A 21,351-nucleotide genomic window follows, 5' to 3' on the forward strand; every position below is an offset into this window, starting at 1 on the left:
GAGTCGGCCCCAACTCATAGCGACCCCTCCTTGGGTTTCCGAGGCAGTATCACTACGGAAGTAGGATTGCCCAACCTTCCTTCCGAGGAGTGGCTGGAGACAAAGTAGGTGAGACAAAATCAGGCCATTCCCATTTCCAAAAGCATCCAGGCTGCAGTTCTTCCATGACAGATTTGTTCATTCTTCTGGCAGTCCATAGTACTTTCAATATTCTTTGCCAACACCACAACTGAAAAGCATCAACTCTTCTTTGGTCTTCCCTATTCATTGTCCAGCTTTCACATGCATATGAAAGCAATTGAAAATACTATGGCTTGGATTAGGTGCACCTTAGTCTTCAAAATGACATCTTTGCTCTTCAACTTTAAAAAAGTCTTTTGCAGCAGATTTGCATAGTGCAGTATGATATTTGGTTTCTTGGCTGCTGCTTCCATGGGTGTCGATGTGGAACTAAGTAATATGAAATCTTTGACAATTTTAATCTTTTTTCTATTTATTGTGATGCTACTTATTGGTCCAGTTGTGGGATTTTCCTTTTATTTATGTTGAGGTGTAATCCACACTGCAGACTGTAGTCTTTAATCTTCATCAGTAAGTGCTTCAAGTCATCTTCACTTTCAGCAAGCAAGGTTGTGTCCCCTACATATCATAAGTTGTTAATGTGTCGTCCTCTAATCCCGATGCCGTGTTTTTCTTCATTTAGTCCAGTTTCTCGTATTATTTGCTCAGCATATGGATCGAATAAGTATGCTGAGAGGATACAACCCTGACACACACCCTTCCTGATTTTAAGCCATGATCCCCTTATATCCCTGTTCTGTTCGAATGACAGCCTCCTGGTCTATGTACAGGTTCCTCTTGAGCACAATTAAGTGTTCTGGAATTCTGGTTCTTTTCAATGTTATCCATAATTTGTTATGATCCATACAGTTGAATGCTTTCACATAGTCAGTAAAACACAAGTAAACATCTTTCTGGTATTTGCTTTCAGCCCAAATTCATGAGACATCAGCACTGATAACCCTCATTCGACATCCTCTTCTGAATGTAGCTTGCATTTCTGAAAGTTCTCTGTCATTATACTGCTGCAACTGTTTTGAATTATCTTCAGCAAAATTTTACTTGTGTGTGATATTAATGATATTATTTGATAATTTCCACATTCTGTGGGATCATCTTTCTTTGGAATGGTTATAAATATGGATCTCTTCCAGTCTATTGGCCATGTAGCTGGCTTCCAGATATCTTGGCATAGACAAGTGCCTCCAATGCAATATTCATTTGTTGAAACATCTCAATGGGAATTCCATCAATTCCTGGGGCTTTGTCTTTTGACGATGCCTTCAGTGCAGCTTTGACTTCTTCCTTCAATATCATTGGTTCTTGATCATATGCTGGTCCTGAAATAGATGAACATCAACCAATTCTTTTTTCAGACAGGGACTCTGTATATTCCTTCCATCTTCTTTTGATGTTTCTTTTTTTTTTTTTTTCTTTTGATGTTTCTTGCATCATTCAATATTTTACCCATAGAATCTTTCAACTCAAAGTTTGAATTTTTTCTTCATTTCTTTCAGCTTGAGAAATGCTGAGCGTTTTCTTGCCTTTTGGTTTTCTAACTCCAGGTCTTTGCACATTTCATTATAATAATTTACATTGTCTTCTTGAGCTGCTCTTTGAAATCTTCTGTTCAGCTCTTCTATCTTGTCATTTCTTCCATTTGCTTTAGCTACTGTCCATTCAAGAGGAAGTTTCAGAGTCTCTTCTGACATCCATTTTGGTCTTTTCTTCCTTTCCTTTCTTTTTAATGATGTTTTGCTTTCTTCATGTATGATGTTCTTGATGTCACCCTACAATTTGTCTGGTTTTCTGTCATTGGTGGTTGGTGTGTAAATTTGAATAATAGTAGTTTTAACTAGTCTTCCTTATAGGCATATAGATATTATCCTATTACTGACAACATTGTACTTCAGGATAGATCTTAAAACATTCTTTGTGACGATGAATGCCATGCCATTCCTTTTCAAACTGTCATTCCCGGCATAGTAGATCTTACGGTTCTCTGATTCAAAATGGCCCTAACCAGTTCATTTAAGCTCACTAATGCCTAGGATCTGGGAGCTCTGGTAGCGTAGTGGCTAAGGCACTTGACTGCTAACCAGAAGGCCGGCGGTTCAAACCCACCAGCCACTCCCCGGAAGGAAGATGGGGCAATCTACTTCCGTAGTGATACTGCCCTGGAAACCCAAGGAGGGGTCGCTATGGGTCAGGTCTCACTCAACGGCACATAACAACAACAACAACAACAATGCCTAGGATATTGATCTTTATGTGTTCCATTTCAATTTTGACAACTTCTAATTTTCCTAGATTCATACTTCGTACATTCCTTGTTCCGATTATTATAGATGTTTGGAGCTGTTTCTTCCCATATTGAGTCATGCCCTATTAGCAAATGGAGGTGTCAAAAGCTTTATTGCATCAACATCATTAAGGTCAACTCTACTTTGAGGAAGCAGCTCTTCACCAGTTGTATTCTGCATGCCTTCCAACCTGAGGGGCTCATCATCTGGCACTATATCAGACAACGTTTCAGGGCTATTCATAAAATTTTCCAGTAATATATCAGACATTGTTTCACTGCTGTTGATAAGGCTTTCACTGTCTAGTTCTTTGAGAAATGGATGGCCCCTTCCTTCTTCCTGGTCTGTCTTAGTCTGGAAGCTCCACTGAAATCTGGCCACCATGGGTGACCCTGCTGGTATTTGAAACACTGGTGGCATAGCCTCCACTCTTACAGCACCATGCAAGCCACCACACTATGACAAACTGACAGATGAGTGGTGGCACAACTGATTAATGTGCTCCATGCTAACTAACTAGCTTAAAAGTTGGTTGCCTGAGTCCACCCAGAGGCATCTCAGAAGAGAGGCCTGGCAATGTATTTCTAAAAAGTTAGCCACTGAAAACCCTACAGAGCTCAGTTTTACTCTGATACCATGGGGTTACCATGAGTTGGAATCAACTCCACAGCAACTGGCTTGGTTTGAGTTGCTTCCTGGAGTGAAAATGAGCAAGTTCAGGTATTAAGCCTTCAGGTGGCTTGAGGACCTGAAATATAGATGTTTTAGCCACGACCAGTAGGGTGCACCCAGAAGGAGGCTGCTGTAGACACCTAGAACTTAGGCTACTGTAGGGGTAACCAACAGGAACCAGGGGAGAGGAGCCCATATGAAAATTTCTTGGCCATTCCCATGATCCTCTGGATAAATTAGACTCTTAGAGTGAAGATGGGAATCCTGTGATTCCTCACTCTCAGAGCCTGAGAAGAGTTCATTGGAAAACTGGTGGGCTTGATTTTCAGATTTGGGGACAGCAAACCTCTGTTTCCCCTGTCTCTGTACAGCTAGCTCCTTTGGAAGGAGCGGAAGGAGTTTCTCAAGTTCTCTCTATGTTGCCATTGAAAGAGTCAACTGTGAAACAACACTGAGTGGAGGAGACTGTTATTGGCATTTCAAAAGGACATGAAGGCTTTTGAGAGCTTATTTTAAGATCGGAGTTGATGGGTGGTGTGAAAGTATAATTTTTGAAAAATTAAAAACATGACTCTTAAACAAAGTGATAATGAACATGTTTAAATTTTTTAAAAAAATCTCATTAAGTAAGAGGAAACCAGTAAATTTTTAAAATTTATTCAAAGAACATCTGAGGAAGAGTAGATTTCTAAACTAGATACAAACTTGGTTAATGTCCTAAAGGGCAATAAACCATAACCTTTGAATTTATCTCTTTTAACCAGACAGAAATAACTTCTATCTCGGTTGGACACAAATCTGTAAATTAACATTTGAGCCCCGAGTTATCATTGTACTGAAAAATTAATCCTTGGGTGGGCTTGCTATCATTTTTCTTAACAATAGGGAATCTGTCAAATACTTCTTGATATTTACCCCTTACCCTTTTGCATATTAAACTTATGTTATAATGATAACGGTCGATTAGCATAGACCTTTTGCCTTTTGCTTTTGCCTTCTTCCTGTTACACACATATACCCCACCATCACTACCACACACATATGCTACCCAAGGGATTAATGCAGGAATCCAAAGTAATAAAGGAGGATCAGGTGATCTTTCCTTTGATACTCAATGTCACTGAGTCAATTCTGAATCATAACCCTTTAGGACAGAGTAGAACTTGCCTTGTAGATTTTCCAAGGCTGTAAATCTTTCCTGAAGCCGACATCTTTCTCCTGTGGACTGGCTGCTGGATTAGAACTGCCGACCTTTAGGTTAACAGCCGAATGCTTTAACCACTATACCACCAGAGTGCCTTTCCATTGAAAGGAGACACTAATGTTGAACTGATTACCAAGAAGTAGAAAGAGGCATTTAACCTTTTAAATACTCTGCAAAATTCAGAAGTAGAAATGGTCTGAGATAGTTCTTACTGTGAAGATCAAAGGAATGGTTAAAGCTTTTTGTTACACTGAAATTTCCTTGTTACAATTGTTATATTGCAGCATTCATAATCACAACCCAAGTAGATGGATTAAGGGTGCCCTAGAGACAGACTCTGATGGCATCAGCAACCAAGGCATCCCCTTTTACCAAGCTTGGTGCATTTGGTATTTGCTGGTGGCTGCAGCCTATTTGTGTTCCCTCGGTGGTGTTCTCAGGGAACATTTCAACTCTCTCTTTTCTGTCTTGTCTCCAAAACATAAACATTCCTTTTCCCTTTTGGCTCACCACCCGTACTAAAGAAGAAAGCCAAATTCAGTAACAGGCAACTGTGGCACCAAAGAAAAACATTTTTATCAAGGTGAATTATGCCTTATGATTTTGTTTAAGCCCAGATATAGTAATTTTATACTTTTATTTTGTTTGGGAATATTCTCAACATGAGTTAAGCCATATAAACCAAACGCTGCATGGAACCTCCAAAAGAAGTTATTCTTTGCTACTCTTTCAGTTAGTTATAACACTTGTCCTCTCCATAATCAATTTTGTCTTCTTCCAGTCTTAGGTCAGTCCTTGTTTTTAGTAACCATGATGGCTTCTTCCTAATGGTAAGGACATGTCTTATATGTTAATCTTTATAATCTTCCTCATTTGGATCACCTGTGGCAAGATCAAAGGAAGCACACTGTCTTATTTTTTTCAAAAACTTATTATCTGGCTTTGTATGGACTGATTTAGGTGTTTACAACTGGCAAATGTGTTTCAGATTCTTTTTTTTTTAACATCTCACCACCTTCATCGTATTGGTCCATCGATCATATTAAAATTTAATTTGACATTAGTTGTCTTTGCTTCCTTATCACCTCTGATACTTAGAAGAAAAGAGAGTCACCTCATGATAAGTTATGCCACCACCTAGTAGCAGCTGACATTGTGGTTTAGAAAAGGCACACTGATCCTAGAGCATTCTTCAGTTATAATACCATGTCAGGCCTTATGAACTGTGAAAGATCAGGTTTGTTTGTTTTAATGGTTGGTGGGTTTTTTTTTTTTTTAATTTAGCAATGAAATATGTCATTCAAATTGTATTTATAAAGAGGAAATCCATCAAAAATATAAGACAGTGACAATGTTCTTGGTAGTTCAACATTGCCAGAAAAAGCAAACAAATGTGTTAATTTCTAATTAATTCCACTAATGCACTCTCATTTGCTTACCAGATTTAAATCTAATTCAATAAACACTTATTGAATGCCTTCTGCATGGTATGGCCCTGACATACTGTGCAATTTAATGGCCGTGAGGGAATGCACTCAACCAACAATAATACTGGCCAGAGTGATATTACTGCTTTAATAAGGATACACTCTGGTAGCATAGTGGCTAAGACAGTTGCCTGCTAACCAGACAGCTGGCGGTTCAAACCCACCAGCCACTCCTCGGAAGGAAGGTTGGGCAATCCTACTTCCGTAGTGATACTGCCTCGGAAACCCAAGGAGGGGTCGCTATGAGTCGGGGCCGACTCGACGGCACATAACAACAACAACAACAACAAGTCCTAGAAACAGGAGCTCTGGTAGCATAGTGCCTAAGGCACTTGACTGCTAACCAGAAGGCTGGCGGTTCAAACCCACCAGCCACTCCTTGGAAGGAAGGTTGGGCAATCCTACTTCTGTAGTGATACTGCCTCGGAAACCTAAGGAGGGGTCGCTATGAGTCGGGGCTGACTCGACAGCACATAACAACAACAGTCCTGGAAACATTGACCTCTTAAAGTTTTACTGGATATGATGCAGAATATAGCTAACAGAGACTTTGGAAATCATCTGCTTTAATCATCTCAGTTTTCAATTAATATTTTTATTATCTTTTCTTATTAATTTACATGGTCTAAAAGGTTTGAATATGTGGAAAAGTGGTAATAGGAAATAAAACACCCATAGTCCTACCACCCAAGACAGTCATTATTAACCTTTTGGTGTATTTCCTTCCAATCTCCTCCACATTTTTTGTTTACATATTTGAGCTAATCAGGGCCTCGGGCAGTCAGCTGCCACACCCAAGGCTGGCAGTTCAAACCCACCGGCCGCTCCCCGCCAGGTAGACGGGCCATCTCTTAGGAGCTCTGGTATCATAGTGGCTAAGGCACTTCACTGCTAACCAGAAGGCTGGCGGTTCAAACCCACCAGCCACTCCTCGGAAGGAAGGTTGGACATTCCTACTTCCGTAGTGATACTGCCTTGGAAACCCAAGGAGGGGTCGCTATGAGTCGGGGCTGACTCGTCGCTATGAGTCGGGGCTGACTCGATGGCAAACAACAACGACAATATGATACTACATAATATATAATATCAGTTGTACACAGATTTTTTTCATCAGATATTATGACATAAGCCTTTCTCAATGTTATATAAACTCTTGATAAACATTTTTTAATGGCTGAATAATGTTCAATTGTTGGATCAACCATAACTTAGCCACTCATCTTCTATTTAAATTATTTATACTGTTTCACTGTTGAATGACTTTAGGCTTAAAACTTTCTCAAGATAGAGTCTAAACCCAAATGAGGGTTTACTGGGCCAAAGTATATAAACATTTTTAAGGCTCTTCCAAGATAATTTTGAACACCATGGATTTTGCATTTTGCATATGGCTTTATCTTCACAGTGGATTTCATTAACCTTTCCTTGCACATACTACAGGCTCTTCTGCCTTTTAATTGGCAAGGAAATCACCAGGAACTGAATACACACTGGAGGGAGGAGATAAGCAGAGTAATCAAAACCAGCTCCTAAGAGAAATGGGAATTTAATCTAGCTATGCTTCTGGTGGACCCTCCTTAGAATATGTTATCCCTTTCTAGAGTTGCATAGGCCTTAACTTTAAACAATATTAGAAAGTTAATAGTTCCTTACTTGTGGAATTGAGGAGGAAAACCAAGAAATTAGATTCATGTATTTCTAGAAACCATTAGTTCCCCATAATTGTCGTTAGTAACAATTTCAGGCAGCACAGCTTCTTCTAATAGCTATGAAAGTCTGTGAGCAGAATCATGAGAGAGAGAGAGAGAGTCACTGCTATTAACTGATGTGCCATCATGGAGAAGTTGGTTATTTGGGGCTAACCAGTTACCAAAGAGGAGCTCTAGTAGCATAGTGCCTAAGGCACTTGACTGCTAACCAGAAGGCTGGCGGTTCAAACCCACCAGCCACTCCTCGGAAGGAATGTTTGGCAATCTACTACTGTAGTGATACCGCCTCGGAAACCCAAGGAGGGGTCGCTATGAGTCGGGGCCGACTGGACGGCACATAACAACAACAACAGCAGTTACCGAAGAGTCGATTCTGACTTGTGATGACTCCGTGTATGTCAGTGTAGAACTGTGCTCCAGAGGGTTTTCAATGCCTGATTTTCCAGAAGCAGATCTCCAGGTCTTTCTCCTAAGGTGCCTTTAGGTGGTGTTGAACCTAGGCCTAAGAATTTTTATGTGAATATGCAGAAAGCCTAGAGGTCCACTGAGGTGCACTATGGCTTAGAACACCATAGCAGTTCTGAAACTAAAGGATCTATTGAGTCTTCTGAGCTCAAACCTGGCCCCTGGGATGCTCTGAATGAAGGTATTGATACAGATTGGATGGTCTGGAATTCCTGCAGACACCACCCCCCTCAGGAGTGAGCCAGGATCAGGCCAACTGCACAGTTGGCTCATGAGTGGCTGTAAGGTTGCCCGAATAGCATTTCATTCTTGAGCACAAATGGAATGTGAAGTCAAATTTCTGACAGAGGTGCCAATTTTCCAGGGTCCTTGGCCTGCTTCCAACCCTTCACAGACTTAAAGACTCATAAATGTTCTCTCATTCCTCACCGCTAAATGATAAATAAATCTATTTTTTAATTTTTTTTTTCAGAGCACCTCCTTTACTTGGTCCCTGTGGGTGTTTTCTGATTGATTTTCTAGCTCCCAACCCTAATAATTTGTGGAAAGTAGTTCTTTAGTCAGTCTAACCAGAACCAAGTAGACTGAGAGTTACCTCACAGACCCATCAGCTACACTTCTGTTTTTACCGTCCAAGCCATACTTGTTCTGTTTTCTTAAGTAGCACATTTTAAAACTGATTTAGGTCAGCTTGAGGTCTCTTGGGACCCCTCAATATTTTCCTGCTACGTTTTCAAATACCCAATCACAGTGTGCACTATTTATAAAGCTTGGGTTTCCAGCTCAAGTTTACTATTTATGTGTTCCCTCACAAATTTGGATGATAATGTTACAGTTTTATTAACACAGGGGCCAGTCAGCTTACCATTGAGTTCATAATTATTCTTGATTTTGTCATCAGAAATTCACTCTGGAGAAGAAAAGACTTAAACTTAGCCCTCTATTACCTTTCCTGCTTTTATATCCAAGAACTGAAATGCTCATTGAGTCTTCCAATCATGTGAAAACTACCCCCAGATTCAGAAAATGTTTTATGAATTATTGTGACCGCAAATACAAAATCTCCTCAGGACAAAATATTTATAGAGCACCCCACCGTACCCTGCATGTGAACCAGAGAGTTTTCATGTTTTACAAATAGCTGAAAAGTCTGCTTATTCTCCTACCTGCTTTTCTCTCCATTTCCACACTAGGAGCTCATCTGCACTTGGTAGAGGCGGTTGGAAGTGATTTTAATGACAAGGCTTCTGGGTTTTTGATTGCTTGTTTGCTTTTTCACCCAAACAGAGTCTTGACAAACACAAGGTAGTAGGAAGAAGGTACAGGGGAGAAGTGGGGCCAAGCACTGCTGGACTATACTTAGAAATTTCATAACTGATAGCTCAATTGATTTAAAAAAAAAAAAGCAGCAGTAGTTTTGGAATTTTGGAGATGATGAGGAATATGATTAAGTACTCCAGATAAAGATTTAATTAAACCAGCCATTTTAATATTGTGGAGGCAGAGGACCAAGTCACTCCTTCAAGTAAGTGCAGATTTTATTGTATCAATAGAAATCTTATGGTGAGGTATTAGACATACACATTTGGGTTTATGAGTACAGTGCAGTATGAAAGCTGTGTATGAATGGATAGATTGTGTAAATGTTGATGATAAGCATGTGGATATATTAATTTAAAGCATTCTTAAAAAAGAGAAATTTGTTTTATATTATACATGTAAAATTGTATCCTTTGGTTTATAACTACAAGCTCCATGTGAAGAACTGATTGCTTTTTACGATGCTGCTTCTTTAGTGTGTTTCTTTGCTATAACTGTGTTTCAAAAGAGCCATTCCATTTCTGATTTTGACAGGGTAGGTTGAGGTTGATTTCTGCAGCACAATGATATTTTCCAGTAATATTGCAGACCACAAGCTTAGTTATGAGTTCCTATATTGACTCAGGGAGCTCTGGTAGCATAGTGCCTAAGGCACTTGACTGCTAACCAGAAGGCTGGCGGTTCAAACCCACTAGCCACTCCTCGGAAGGAAGGTTGGGCAATCTACTTCCGCAGTGATACTGCCCTTGGAAACCCAGGGAGGGGTTTCTATGAGTCGGGTCCGACTCAATGGCACATAACAACAACAAGGACAACAACATATTGACTCATGGAATTCACTCTCTGTTTCTCTCTGGACCCCATAGGCCTCCTCTGAGATCTTTCTGCAGAATTGAGTATCTGAGCAGTGAACTACTGCTGAGTATCTATCTGCCTCATCCTTCTTCCCCAAGACTTGATATGTTTAGAATCAGATCTTAAATTAGAAAGAAAAGTTCATCCTAAATGTTAATGCCAGTTTTGAATGACTTCCACCTTTTTTATGTTGTCTCCTTAACTAACAAAGATGACTCACTAAAGCAAGGGGACTACTTAGAGGAGTTAGATGCCAATGAACATCTCCATTGATAGCTGTGTAATTAAGATGAGTAATTACCACTCCTTCAAAAAAGAAGAAGAAAATCTCAAACATCAAAGGAGGAAGTTGTTGAAGTTAGAGACTTAAAAAGACCCACATTACTTTAAAAAATAAATAAATAAATCTTGTTTTCTGCCACCATCCCTGCTGCTTTTTGTGAAAATAGGTGAAAGGTTTCACCTGGCCCATTGACGGGAAGGCTTTGTTGTATGGGATTAAAAGCATGAGTTTTGAATTAGACTTGCTTTTAATTCCCTGATCTGTCATTTACTGGCTGTGTGAACTGAGCTAGTTACTTAATAGATTACTTCAGGATTGATTGAGATGATGTAGGTAGGGCACTTACATTAGTGCTTGGCTCATAGCAAATGATTGGTTACTGTTGGCTGTTATTAATGAAACTCTTCATCACTATTATTTGTCACCACTACCACTGGCACCATTGTGGCCATCATCACTGCCACCATCATCAGAGCAGCAGCACACCATCACCGTCATCTCACATTCTTGTTTTTTCCCTACCTTTCTGTCCATTCTTAAGTCTCCATTGCAGATACTCTTCTTCTTCCCATTCTTAAATATTGGGGTTCCTGAGGGTTATGTCCCAGGCCCCTCTCCCTTTTCTCACTACACATTCTCCCTGGACAGTCTAATCCACAGTGTCAGCCATTGCTGATGATTCCCAGATCCCTAACTCTAGCCCAGATCTCTCTTCCTAGTTTCAAATGTTATACCTAGCTGTCCACTGGACTTCTCCCATTGAATGTCTCAGCAACAAGTCAGACCAAACCCAACTCATCATTTTCTCCCATGATCTTTCTTCTCCTTTGGTTCTTATCTTAAGGTAGGAATCACCATCTACCCTGTTATTGAAGCTAGAAAACTGAGTGTCATTTGTGACTCTACCCTTTCCTGTGTCCAATATACCTTCTAGACTATAAGCACTGTGTGGGCTAGGACCATAGAGTTGTAATCTTAGTAACTAGCACCAAAATACATTGCCGTCAAGTCAGTTCTGACTCATGGCAACCCTATAGGACAGAGTGGAAATCCCCATAGGGTTTCCTAGACTGTAAATCTTTACTAAAGCAGACTGCTACATCTTTTCTCCTTAGAGTAGCTGATGGGTTTGAACCACCAATCTTTCAGTTAGCAGCTGATTACCACAAGATCGTCTTAGCACCTACCAAAAACCAAAGTTGATTCTGACTTATAGCAACTTCCATTGGATTTCCAAGGCTATAAATCTTTATGGAAGCAGACTGCCTCATCTTTCTTCCACGAAGTGGCTATTGGGTTCAAACCACTGACCTTTTGGTTAGCAGCCAAATGCCTTAATCACTACACCACCAGAGTGCCTTAGTATCTGCCATAGTGCTCAACAAATTGATTAACTAGATGAATAAAGGAGTGAATGAATCTCTTAGATACATCCACTTTCTTCCATTTCCATTATCTCTTCTGCAGTTCAAGCCACTCTTAGTTATCATTGACTTCATAGCTACAATTTAGAAATCTCACAGTTGAATCTCCTAACTGCTCTCCCTGCTTCTGGGGATGTAGCCCCCATGGTCAGCAACACTGCAGTCCATTTTCCAGAAGGCATCAAGAATTACTTCTGTGAAATATACGTATTTGATCTTACCTCTCTATCTTGCTTAAAGTACTCTGATGGTTCTGAATAATTATGGTGATTATGCATCCTGATTTAATGTCCTGGTTTGCAACTTCTGTTCCAGTGCAATTATCACTCTCAAAAATGTCCTAGATCATAATTATATGATCACCCTATGCCATAGTTCCTAAGGCATTTGACTGCTAACCAGAAGACTGGCAATTCAAACCCACCAGCCACTTCTTGGAAGGAAGATTGGGCAATCTACTTCCGTAGTGATACTGCCTCAGAAACCCAAGGAGGAGTCACTATGAGTTGGGTTCGACTCAACAGCAATGAGTTTGGTTTTATACTTAATCTATCTTGTGTTACATTTCCAGCATTATTGCTCCTCATTCCTTCCTGCAAAAAGGGCAAGGAGGCCACATGTTCTGACTTCCTCTAACCCTACAAGGGGAAGGCAGGATTACCAGCAGTAACCCAAGGCCTATTACTGCAAGGCCAGACATGCTGCCTCCCTCTAGCCCTTTCACCAACCGTTCCTCCCAAAGCACCCACCATCTCTCTCCTGGGTTCGATAATTCACTGCAGTGGCCACACAGAACTCACAGATTATGGGGTTTATTAGGGAAGCACCAGGCTACAACTCAAATTCAGGAAGAACGCTCAGTCTCTCTCCCAGCCCAACGTCCCTCAGCCAACAGTCTCTCACAGTCTCTTTCCCAGCAGTGCTGGTCCCTCAGTGTCTCACTCAGCAATGCGTGTCTCTCGCGTCTCTTTCCCAGCAGCACGTGTCTCTTTCAGGGGCGCGTGTCTCTTTTCAGCAGCACATCTTCCTCCACCAGCAGTCAGAGAGAGTTCTGCTTCCAGGAGGCCTCCTTTTGAGCCCGGCAGGGTGGTCAAACTAGCCAATCATAGCATCAGAGCTCTAAGCACCTGAGAGAAAGTGGGCACCTCCCAGAACATTGTATTGTGCCACACCCAACAGAAACACTCCACGTGGATAACATTTACAATCAGCTCCTCAGTTGCTCATTCCACCACTGAGTTTACAATGACTTATGGGTAGAAAAGCTATACTAAGTAATTTACTACACTGCACTTCCTCATTGCTACACATAACCCATTATCAAATTGATTCCAACTGCTGGCAAGCACATGTGTGTTAGAGTAGATCTGAACTCCATATCTTATGTTATTTTATGGAACCAGTTGCCATTGGGTGAATTCTGAATCATGGCAACCTCATATGTTGAGGAATAGAATTGTGATCCATAGAGCTTTGAAGACTGACCTTTTGTAAGCGGACCACTGGGCCTTTCTTCTATTATGATGCTGGGTGCATATAAACCACCAACCTTTCAGTTAGCAGCTGAGCACAAACTGTTTGCATCAACCAGGGACCTTCCTACTTACTACCTTAGACTTATTGAACTTCTTGCAGGTTTTTACATTTGCTGTACTCATTGTTCTTATATTCTCATCCTTCTTTCTGGAAACATTCTCCACTTCTCTCTTTGCTTGGTTGATTCCTATCGTCCAGGTTTCAAGGCTAGTCATTACTTCATAAAAGAGTCTTCTCTGACCCTCAGGTTTATGTCAGGTACCTTTCTAGTGTTCCTATAGTATCTCACAGTTCTCTATCCTAGCATTTGTCTCATTATTTTAATTATCTGTTAACTTCTATGGGTTCCCCATAGACTGTAACCTCTATCAGATCAGTAACCATATCTGCCTTCCTCATGGTTGAATCTTAGTGCCTAACCCAGTGTCCTGCCCATAGGGGACACTCAGAAAATATTTGATGGATGATTGAAGTAAAGTATCACATGCTTTTAGAATAATCAAAGTATGTATATGGAAAAAATCTTATTCCATAATAAATTGTCTGGCAATGTGTCTAATTCGTGACTCTGAAGTGTATATTGTCTTCTTTTCCCTGTCCATCATGTTTGTCATAGTGGTGGAAATGATTCTGTGTTCCTTTGATTAAAAGTTCATTCTAGGACAGGATTTGGAGTTGGTACACACAGTCAATTCCAGGAAGTCTTGCAGGTGATAATGTTGCAAAACAAAGCAAAAGACAGCTGTTTTCAAACCTTATCAAGCAGTTTAAGCTTCTTTTATTTGTGTAAGAGAGATTGGTTTTAAAGTTATTTGGTTTGAAGTTAAAATTAAATTTACTCTCATTCTAACATATCATAGAATGTTTAAGATCCATATTCTATTTCACACTAATAAGAAACAAATATAAAATATCTCATGCTTTCAGTATAATTACTTGTGTTTTATTATTTACAAATTTGAGATTGCATGCTTTTAGACAGGGAATTTTACACTGTCATTGGATTTACAAAAAAATCCTGTTATAGTATTTTGTTCCACATGCGTTGACTAGAAACAAGTTTTGGATCTGTCAGGGCAGGCAGTGTTGTGTGAATCACTTTATAAAATGAAAAGGAAGGTTAATAGCTTTACTCTAACATAGAAATAGCTTTAGTGTTTTTCTGATTATAAAAGAATAAAAATAATCTATAGTCTTTCTTTTAGATTATTGGCTAAACATTTTAGAACAGCTATTTCTATGTATTTTTCTGCATATTTATTCATGTCAGTATAGGATTTTTAAAAAAATAAAAATGGTGTTTCACATGTATGGCTTTAAAACATGTTTTTCTGCTTGAGAAGTTTGGGAGTTTCAGCAAGAAAAAAGGAGAGAAGTGAATTTTTGTGAAGTTTTGCTTTCTAGTATATTTAATAATACTTTTCATAAGGATGATGTAATTTTCCCTTACTACTTCCGTTGAAAAAACTTATATAAAATTTATATCTAAATCTACATTATCTTTTGAATCAGTCAGGGTTCATTTGCAGGAGATGAAAATCACACTGTTGTTGTTATGTGCCATCGAGTCAAACCACACTAGCCATTTTAAAATATTGTTGAAAGATTTGACTCAAGAAAATAATTGGTGTGTACAAGATTGTTGGAAGGTCTAGGAGAGGGGAGTCTAGGCTGGTCCCCCAGAAATAACCTTGATCTATAGAACTGAGCAGCCAGAGAAGCTGCTGCTTCCCATAATTGGCATGACAGGGAGTTAGAAAGAGGCCTTAGAAAGGCTTACTCCGGAAGCACATCACCCTATGTGACATACAGGAACAGAATTGTCACTGCTACTACTGTTGGCCCTAGAGCCATCCAGCATGTGCTCAATCCACACCACACTATGCCGGTGTGTCTTGCCTCCCTGTTCTTTAAACTAGTGACCCAGACACTGGAAGCTAAAAGACAAAGTCTCCACAACTATGCTTGCCATCGGAAGTCACAGAGACATGTCTTCCAGATTTCATGTGAATGCATCTAATTGACAGAATCTAAATCACACCTGGAACCCTAGCTCAAGGGGGTCTAGGAAGTATAGCTTTTAGCTGTCTAAACAAAAACAAAAAAACTCACTGCCATTGAGCAGAATCTGACTCTACCCTCTGCAATATAGGACAGCGCAAGACCACCAGTCAAAAGATTGAAGTGAATGTGACTCTTACCATGTTCACCAACATTAAGACTTTTGGAGTTGGACTTGTGTTTCTTTTGGATGCATCACTATACAAAGAAGAACTTTAAGGCTAGATAAAGAGGGACGTTTTATCTTAAGGAGTAATATATAGCACAACCATTTATTTAGCCTATCTCTATTGCTGTTTTTTTTCCCCCACACCATATAAACAATGTTTTGATAACCTGTTTTTATTAGAGTCACTCCAAAAAAAACCAAACTCACTGCCGTCGAGTCAGATCCGACTCATAGCAACCCCTCCTTGGGTTTCCAAGGCAGTATCACTACAGAAGTAGATTGCCCCATCTTCCTTCCAAGGAGTGGCTGGTGGGTTTGAAACTCCAGCCTTCTGGTTAGCAGTCACATGCCTTAGGCACTATGCCACCAGAGCTCCTATCAGAGTCACTGGTAGCAGCCTCTGTATTGGTAAACCCAGTGGTCAATTCTCAGACTTCATTTTAGCTGACTGAGCACTGGTGGCAGAGTGGTTTAATTCTCAGCTGCTAACCAAAAGAAGGTTCAGCAGTTTGAAGCCACCATCCTCTCTGCAGGAGAAAAATGTGTCAGTCAGCTTCTGAAATGATTTACAGCCTAGGAAACCCTATGGGGCAGTTCTATTCTGTCCTATAGGGCCACTATGAGTCAGAATAGAGTTAACGGCATTGATTTTAGTTTTTATCAGAACCTTTGACGTAGCTGCTCACTCTTTCCTTGAAACTCTTTCTTTGCCTGGTTTCTAGAATCTCACACTATCAGGGTTTTCCTTCTAGTTGACTTGCTATTTCTGTCCTTTTCTGGTTACTCCTAATTTCTCCCACTTTTGATGTTGAGTTCCCAGGACTGTCCTGGGACGCCTTCTCTTCTTTGTCGGCGTTTACTATTTGGTCATCTCGTCCAATTTCAGGGTTTTAAATACCATTTAAAAGATTTTGCTGATACATTACTCACTATTACCAATCTGCATAGGTGAAATATGGATTTCATATAAATTTTGTGTGTGTGAGGAGTGGTGAAACTGAGCATCTTTTCAATTGTGAAAGCTTTTATTTGACTAGCAAATGTCGACATGGTCTAGAAGTTTAAATATTTGGTCAGCATATGTGTTTTAGATATGTGGCATCAGATTTTTTATATTGTTGATAAGCTGCATAATTTCTTAAGTTTCTGAAGTTTCCTTTCTCATTTATGCCAGTATAAGTATCTAGAAAGTAAGATTCTTTTTGCACTTTGCAAACAGGTTTACATACCATTGTTTTCTTTCTGTTTCCACAGCTTTTGGAAAGAACCAACAATGGTTTTGAAGAGTCAGATTCTGGTGCTACCAAGAGTCCACTTCACTTAGCTGTAAGTGAAATGCCATGGGTAGCTTCACATGTTACCTAAGTAAATAAATAAATAAAATTCTAAAACTATTCTGCACTTAAAATGTAAGCATAGCATTGCAGTAATAAGCAATAATGGAAGCAGTATATGGTTAAAATCACAGGTAATCCCAGCTTTACCTGCTGGTGACTTTAAGGATGTTATTAACCCTTTCTGAACCTCAGCTTTCCCATCTGTAAAATAAGGGCAAATGAAAAGAGATAATGTATATAAAGGCATAGGATGGTGATTTCAGTCCTGATCCAATGAGTTAATGCAATGCACACTAGAAAGACCTCCCAACCGTGGTCAGAGGAAAAGTTCTAAACAGAAGGGAGAGACTGGGGAGAAGTAGAGGGTGAGCCCCAAGTCTCATCTTCCTATAATCAGAGCATCAAGATCTTAGAGAGCTTTGTATATGATTTCAGATTGATCTTCCCTTTCTCTCTAGTAATCACTGCACTTTATTGCTTCACTACCCTAGTAGTGTGCATAGGTAAAGCATTACAATTAGAGAAAACATTTTTAAAAGCAAGGCATCTGTGGGCCAGCAGCACCCAATGCTGCTGAAATGTACAGTGTGCTTAATAAATTATTGTTAAAAAAATTAACAATTTTAAGAATTATTATTCATTAGTAGTTCAGTGGCTGAGGAAATGCAAAGAAAACATTGTAGTTAAGAGAATTGATTATGGATAACAATGCAAAAGGTAGTTTGGGGGTCATACCTACAGATAATTTAATGCTATATTTGAAAACTTGCTAAGATCTTTAAGTTCAAACTTGGAAGAGTAAAATAAACACATGTATAATTTTGACTGTGCTCTTTCTGCCTGGCCTTCCAATGGGGGTCTCAGAGGAGGCCGTAGGCTCTGATTCTTACACTGAGTGAGATTTGAGAGGGAGAGAAACAAATTTATTCAATCACCAGTAAAGCTTCTTCTCCATATCCCACTAATTGAAGGAAAATGCATCAGCTCAGAGTGATGATCCTTAAACTCTTCAAGGGGGTGCCTGAGCTAGGAAGCCAACCTACCATTCTGCCTCGTGGAGTGTCCTACTAACAGTTGGTGATCAGCAAGTGTTTCCCCAGTACCTTGCTAATGGGTAGCCATACTCAGCAACAGCCAGCTCACCTGCCCAAGGTGCCACTGAATTGTGAACACTAAGTCCAGGGCCACAAAGATGGTGTTGGGATGCTTCTTTGCCTAATGAAACCCAGAGACAAGACCCTGGAAGAATAGGAAGGGGCTGGGTCACTATGTTTAACTGGTCATTATGACATTTCACTTAATACGATGCATAAATAAGTACTTCTTCAGTATCTTTCTGATGAAAATAGAGATGGAGACTTTTGGAAAGAGAGGGATGTTTTATTAATAGGCTTACATATGTGTGAGTGGGGCAAAGCAATCCTACAAGAGTCAGGAATATCTATAACTAATCATACTCTGTGAAGCTCTCTTCATTACCTGTCTCACCACAAAATTGCCAACATACCTATTGACACTCTACTCCCACACCTTCTGATATATTCATCAACATACCATAAGACACAACCACTAAAACACACACACAAACACACATTTTCAGTACAGTGAAATTAGGCTAAAATGTGCATCAAGATCTGCTCCTGGAGATGGGTTTAGAGAGATAAGAGTAGATAGATAGTGGGATAACTATATTTATAAAACCACTTGATTCTCAGTACAGGTTGCTCTGAAAGTTGCTCCCCAGAATTCCTGCTCAACCATCTGCTGTGCCTGGGGAAGTATCCCCCAAAGCTGAGGATTCACAAACATAGTACTAGCTGCCTCTAGAGAGGCCTAGTTGGAGGATTATCTAAGAATTCTCATGCCTTTTGAAAATTGGGTTGATTGCTTTGCCAAGCCTGCTCTTAATTTGAGCAGCCACTTTGATGGTATCCAAAAATTCTATCATCTTTTATTCTTTTTTTTAAAATTATTTGCTGAGTGCTTACTGTGTGCCAGACACACTGCTAAACTCTGTGGATTCCAGTCAAATAAAGAAGAGTGGAATTATGTCATTGCAAAGATGCAAAGAGTTGGACTTTCATAGTTCTGCAGCTGGCAGGGGTATAGGAAGGACACAGAGAGTGGTCCTAGACACCACTCTGCTCTTTAGCAACTCACTGGGACATGATTTTCCTACCTGGAAATTGAATGAAGTGAGTGAGATAAGAATTCTAAAGTCCTTTTCCAGTTTGTTAATTTATTCACTTGTTCATTGTGTTAACTTGGCCAAATACCTAACTTCTTGTGTCTCAGTGTTCCCATCCATAATATGAGGGAAATAGCAGTACCTCTATCATAGGTCCACTGTGAGGATAACATGAATCAATGCATGTAAAGCACTTATGACACTGCCTGGCACATATGTGCAATCAGCTAGCATCACCCTCATGATTACTGACTGCAAACACCACCCAGCCTCTGCCCTTGTGGAGATTCCAGTCTGGGTGACAGATGATAGGCCAGTAAATACATAGCCTGTCAGATAGTGATGAATTGCAGTGTAGTAAATTACATAGCTTGGGTTTTCTGGCCATATTCTTTGTAAACTCCGTGGTAGAATTTGCCATGAGCAACTGAGTAGCTCGTGATCAAGTTATCCACCTTGTTAAGAGTAGTATGAAGCAATCTTCTGGGAAGTTCACACTCTCTCAGGTGTGTAGAACTCTGATATTGGGATTCATTGGTTTTGGCCACTCTGCCAGGCTCAAAAGGAGCCCTCCTAGAGACAGGAGGAGTCTCTCTGACTGCCGGCTAAGAGAAACACGCTGCTGAGAGATATGAGAGAGACATGCTGCTCAGAGAGAGAGAGACATGAGAGACACACACTACTGAGAGAGATAAAGAGACACAAACTGCTGAGAGAGAGAGATGTGCTACAGAGAAAGACTGAGAGAGACTGTCAGCTGAAAGGCGGCCGACTGAGAGAGACTGAGCATGTTCCTGAACTTGAATTGTAGCCTGTTGCATCCCTAATAAACCCATAATATGTGAGTGGTGTCTGTGAGTTCTGTGTAGCCACTGCAATGAATTGTCGAGCCCAGTAGAGAGGTAGTGAGTGCCGTGGGAGTGACAGTTGGTATCATGGTTGGTGAAAGGGATGGAGGGAGGCAGCATGTCTGGCCTCACAGGAATAGGCCTTGGACTGCTGATAGTGATTCTGTCTTCATCTTGTATGGTTAGAGGAGCTCAGAATATGTGGCCTCTTTGCCTGTTTGGCATGAGTGCTGCAAGTGCTACAGAGAAAATGAAATGGCATCAGTGGGATAGAGAGTATTGAGGTTGCAGATGGGGTGCTATTTTCTAGAACTCACATTTGAACAGAGAAATCTTAAGAGCTACCCGTGTTGACATCTGATGGAAGAGTATTATGGGCAGAACTGCAAATTCCCTGCAGTAAAAGTGTGTTTGGCATATTCCTGGAACAGCAAGGAGACCATTGTGGCTGGATGGGGTAGTTCTTGGGAAGGAAGCCTGGCATGTTGCAGGACAGGGGCTGCCACAAGTAATGTAGGGTCTCTGAGGCCATTGTAAGAACTTTCGCTTTTACTCTGAGCAAAACAAGCAACAGTTCAGAGAGGTTTGAAGAGAAGAATGTCTTGATATGACTTCAATTTTAAAAGGGTTACTCTAGTTTCTGTGTTGAGTTTAAATTGTAAGGCAACAAACCCAGAAGCAAGGCATCCATGGAAGAGATGATGATGATGACCTTAAGCAGGATGGTAACAGTGGGTTAGTTCTAAAATTATTTTATCCTTTTGCTCTAAATGGTAACACTTTCTTAAAAATTATTATTTGCCTCAAGAAGCCCACAAGAATGCTCATCATCTCCAGGGGACTCTGTAGCAATTAACTTGATAAAAGCCCAGACACATAATTTCTTAGGTGGAAGCATTCTAGCAATGAAATAGAACCAGATGCCCCCAAACCTTGGCTGCTGCAAGAAACCTGACCTGCCTTGAGTTACTATTTCCTGGCTGAATGATTCAAGTCTCCAGGGTTATCGGCCCAATGAATTTCATAAGCATTTCATCCACTTGAAAAAAATTGAATTAAGAAACAAGGCTATGCAAATGCCAGGCTCCAGCTGTCAAGATTTCCACATGGACCCATTGTTTCCATGGATTCTGTTGAGATCCCAAGTTCTTTCTCTTTGCCCTTGGTACCTCTCTAAAGCAGTTCAAAGCAACGAATCATGTTTAAGAAATATTCAAGGTACTTAATGAGATATATTTATTAAAAAGATATTCTTAAAAGTAATTTTATATTTCGTAATAACATATCTGACAAGGGACTTATCTCTAAAATTTATAGAACACTCCAACACCTCAGTAACAAAAAGACAAACAATCCAATTAAAAAATGGGCAGAAGACATGAATAGACACTTCACCAAGGAGGATATTCAAGCGGCCAACAAACATATGA

The 21,351-nt window shown here is 40.1% G+C and overlaps 1 protein-coding gene across 1 annotated transcript in view; it reads left to right on the forward strand.

Moving 5' to 3' along the window:
* The window catches only part of ANKRD44 (ankyrin repeat domain 44), a 272,181-nt gene that overhangs the window by 198,213 nt on the left and 52,617 nt on the right, over positions 1-21,351 (forward strand). The window contains exon 17 of the mRNA XM_042783608.1: positions 16,803-16,874. Within this exon, the coding sequence (XP_042639542.1) occupies positions 16,803-16,874 (72 nt within the window). The remainder of the gene's footprint in view (positions 1-16,802; positions 16,875-21,351) is intronic.

Source organism: Orycteropus afer, unplaced genomic scaffold, assembly GCF_000298275.1.
Source record: "Orycteropus afer afer isolate SDZICR_OR568_19922 unplaced genomic scaffold, OryAfe1.0 scaffold00002, whole genome shotgun sequence".
Lineage (NCBI taxonomy): Eukaryota > Metazoa > Chordata > Mammalia > Tubulidentata > Orycteropodidae > Orycteropus > Orycteropus afer.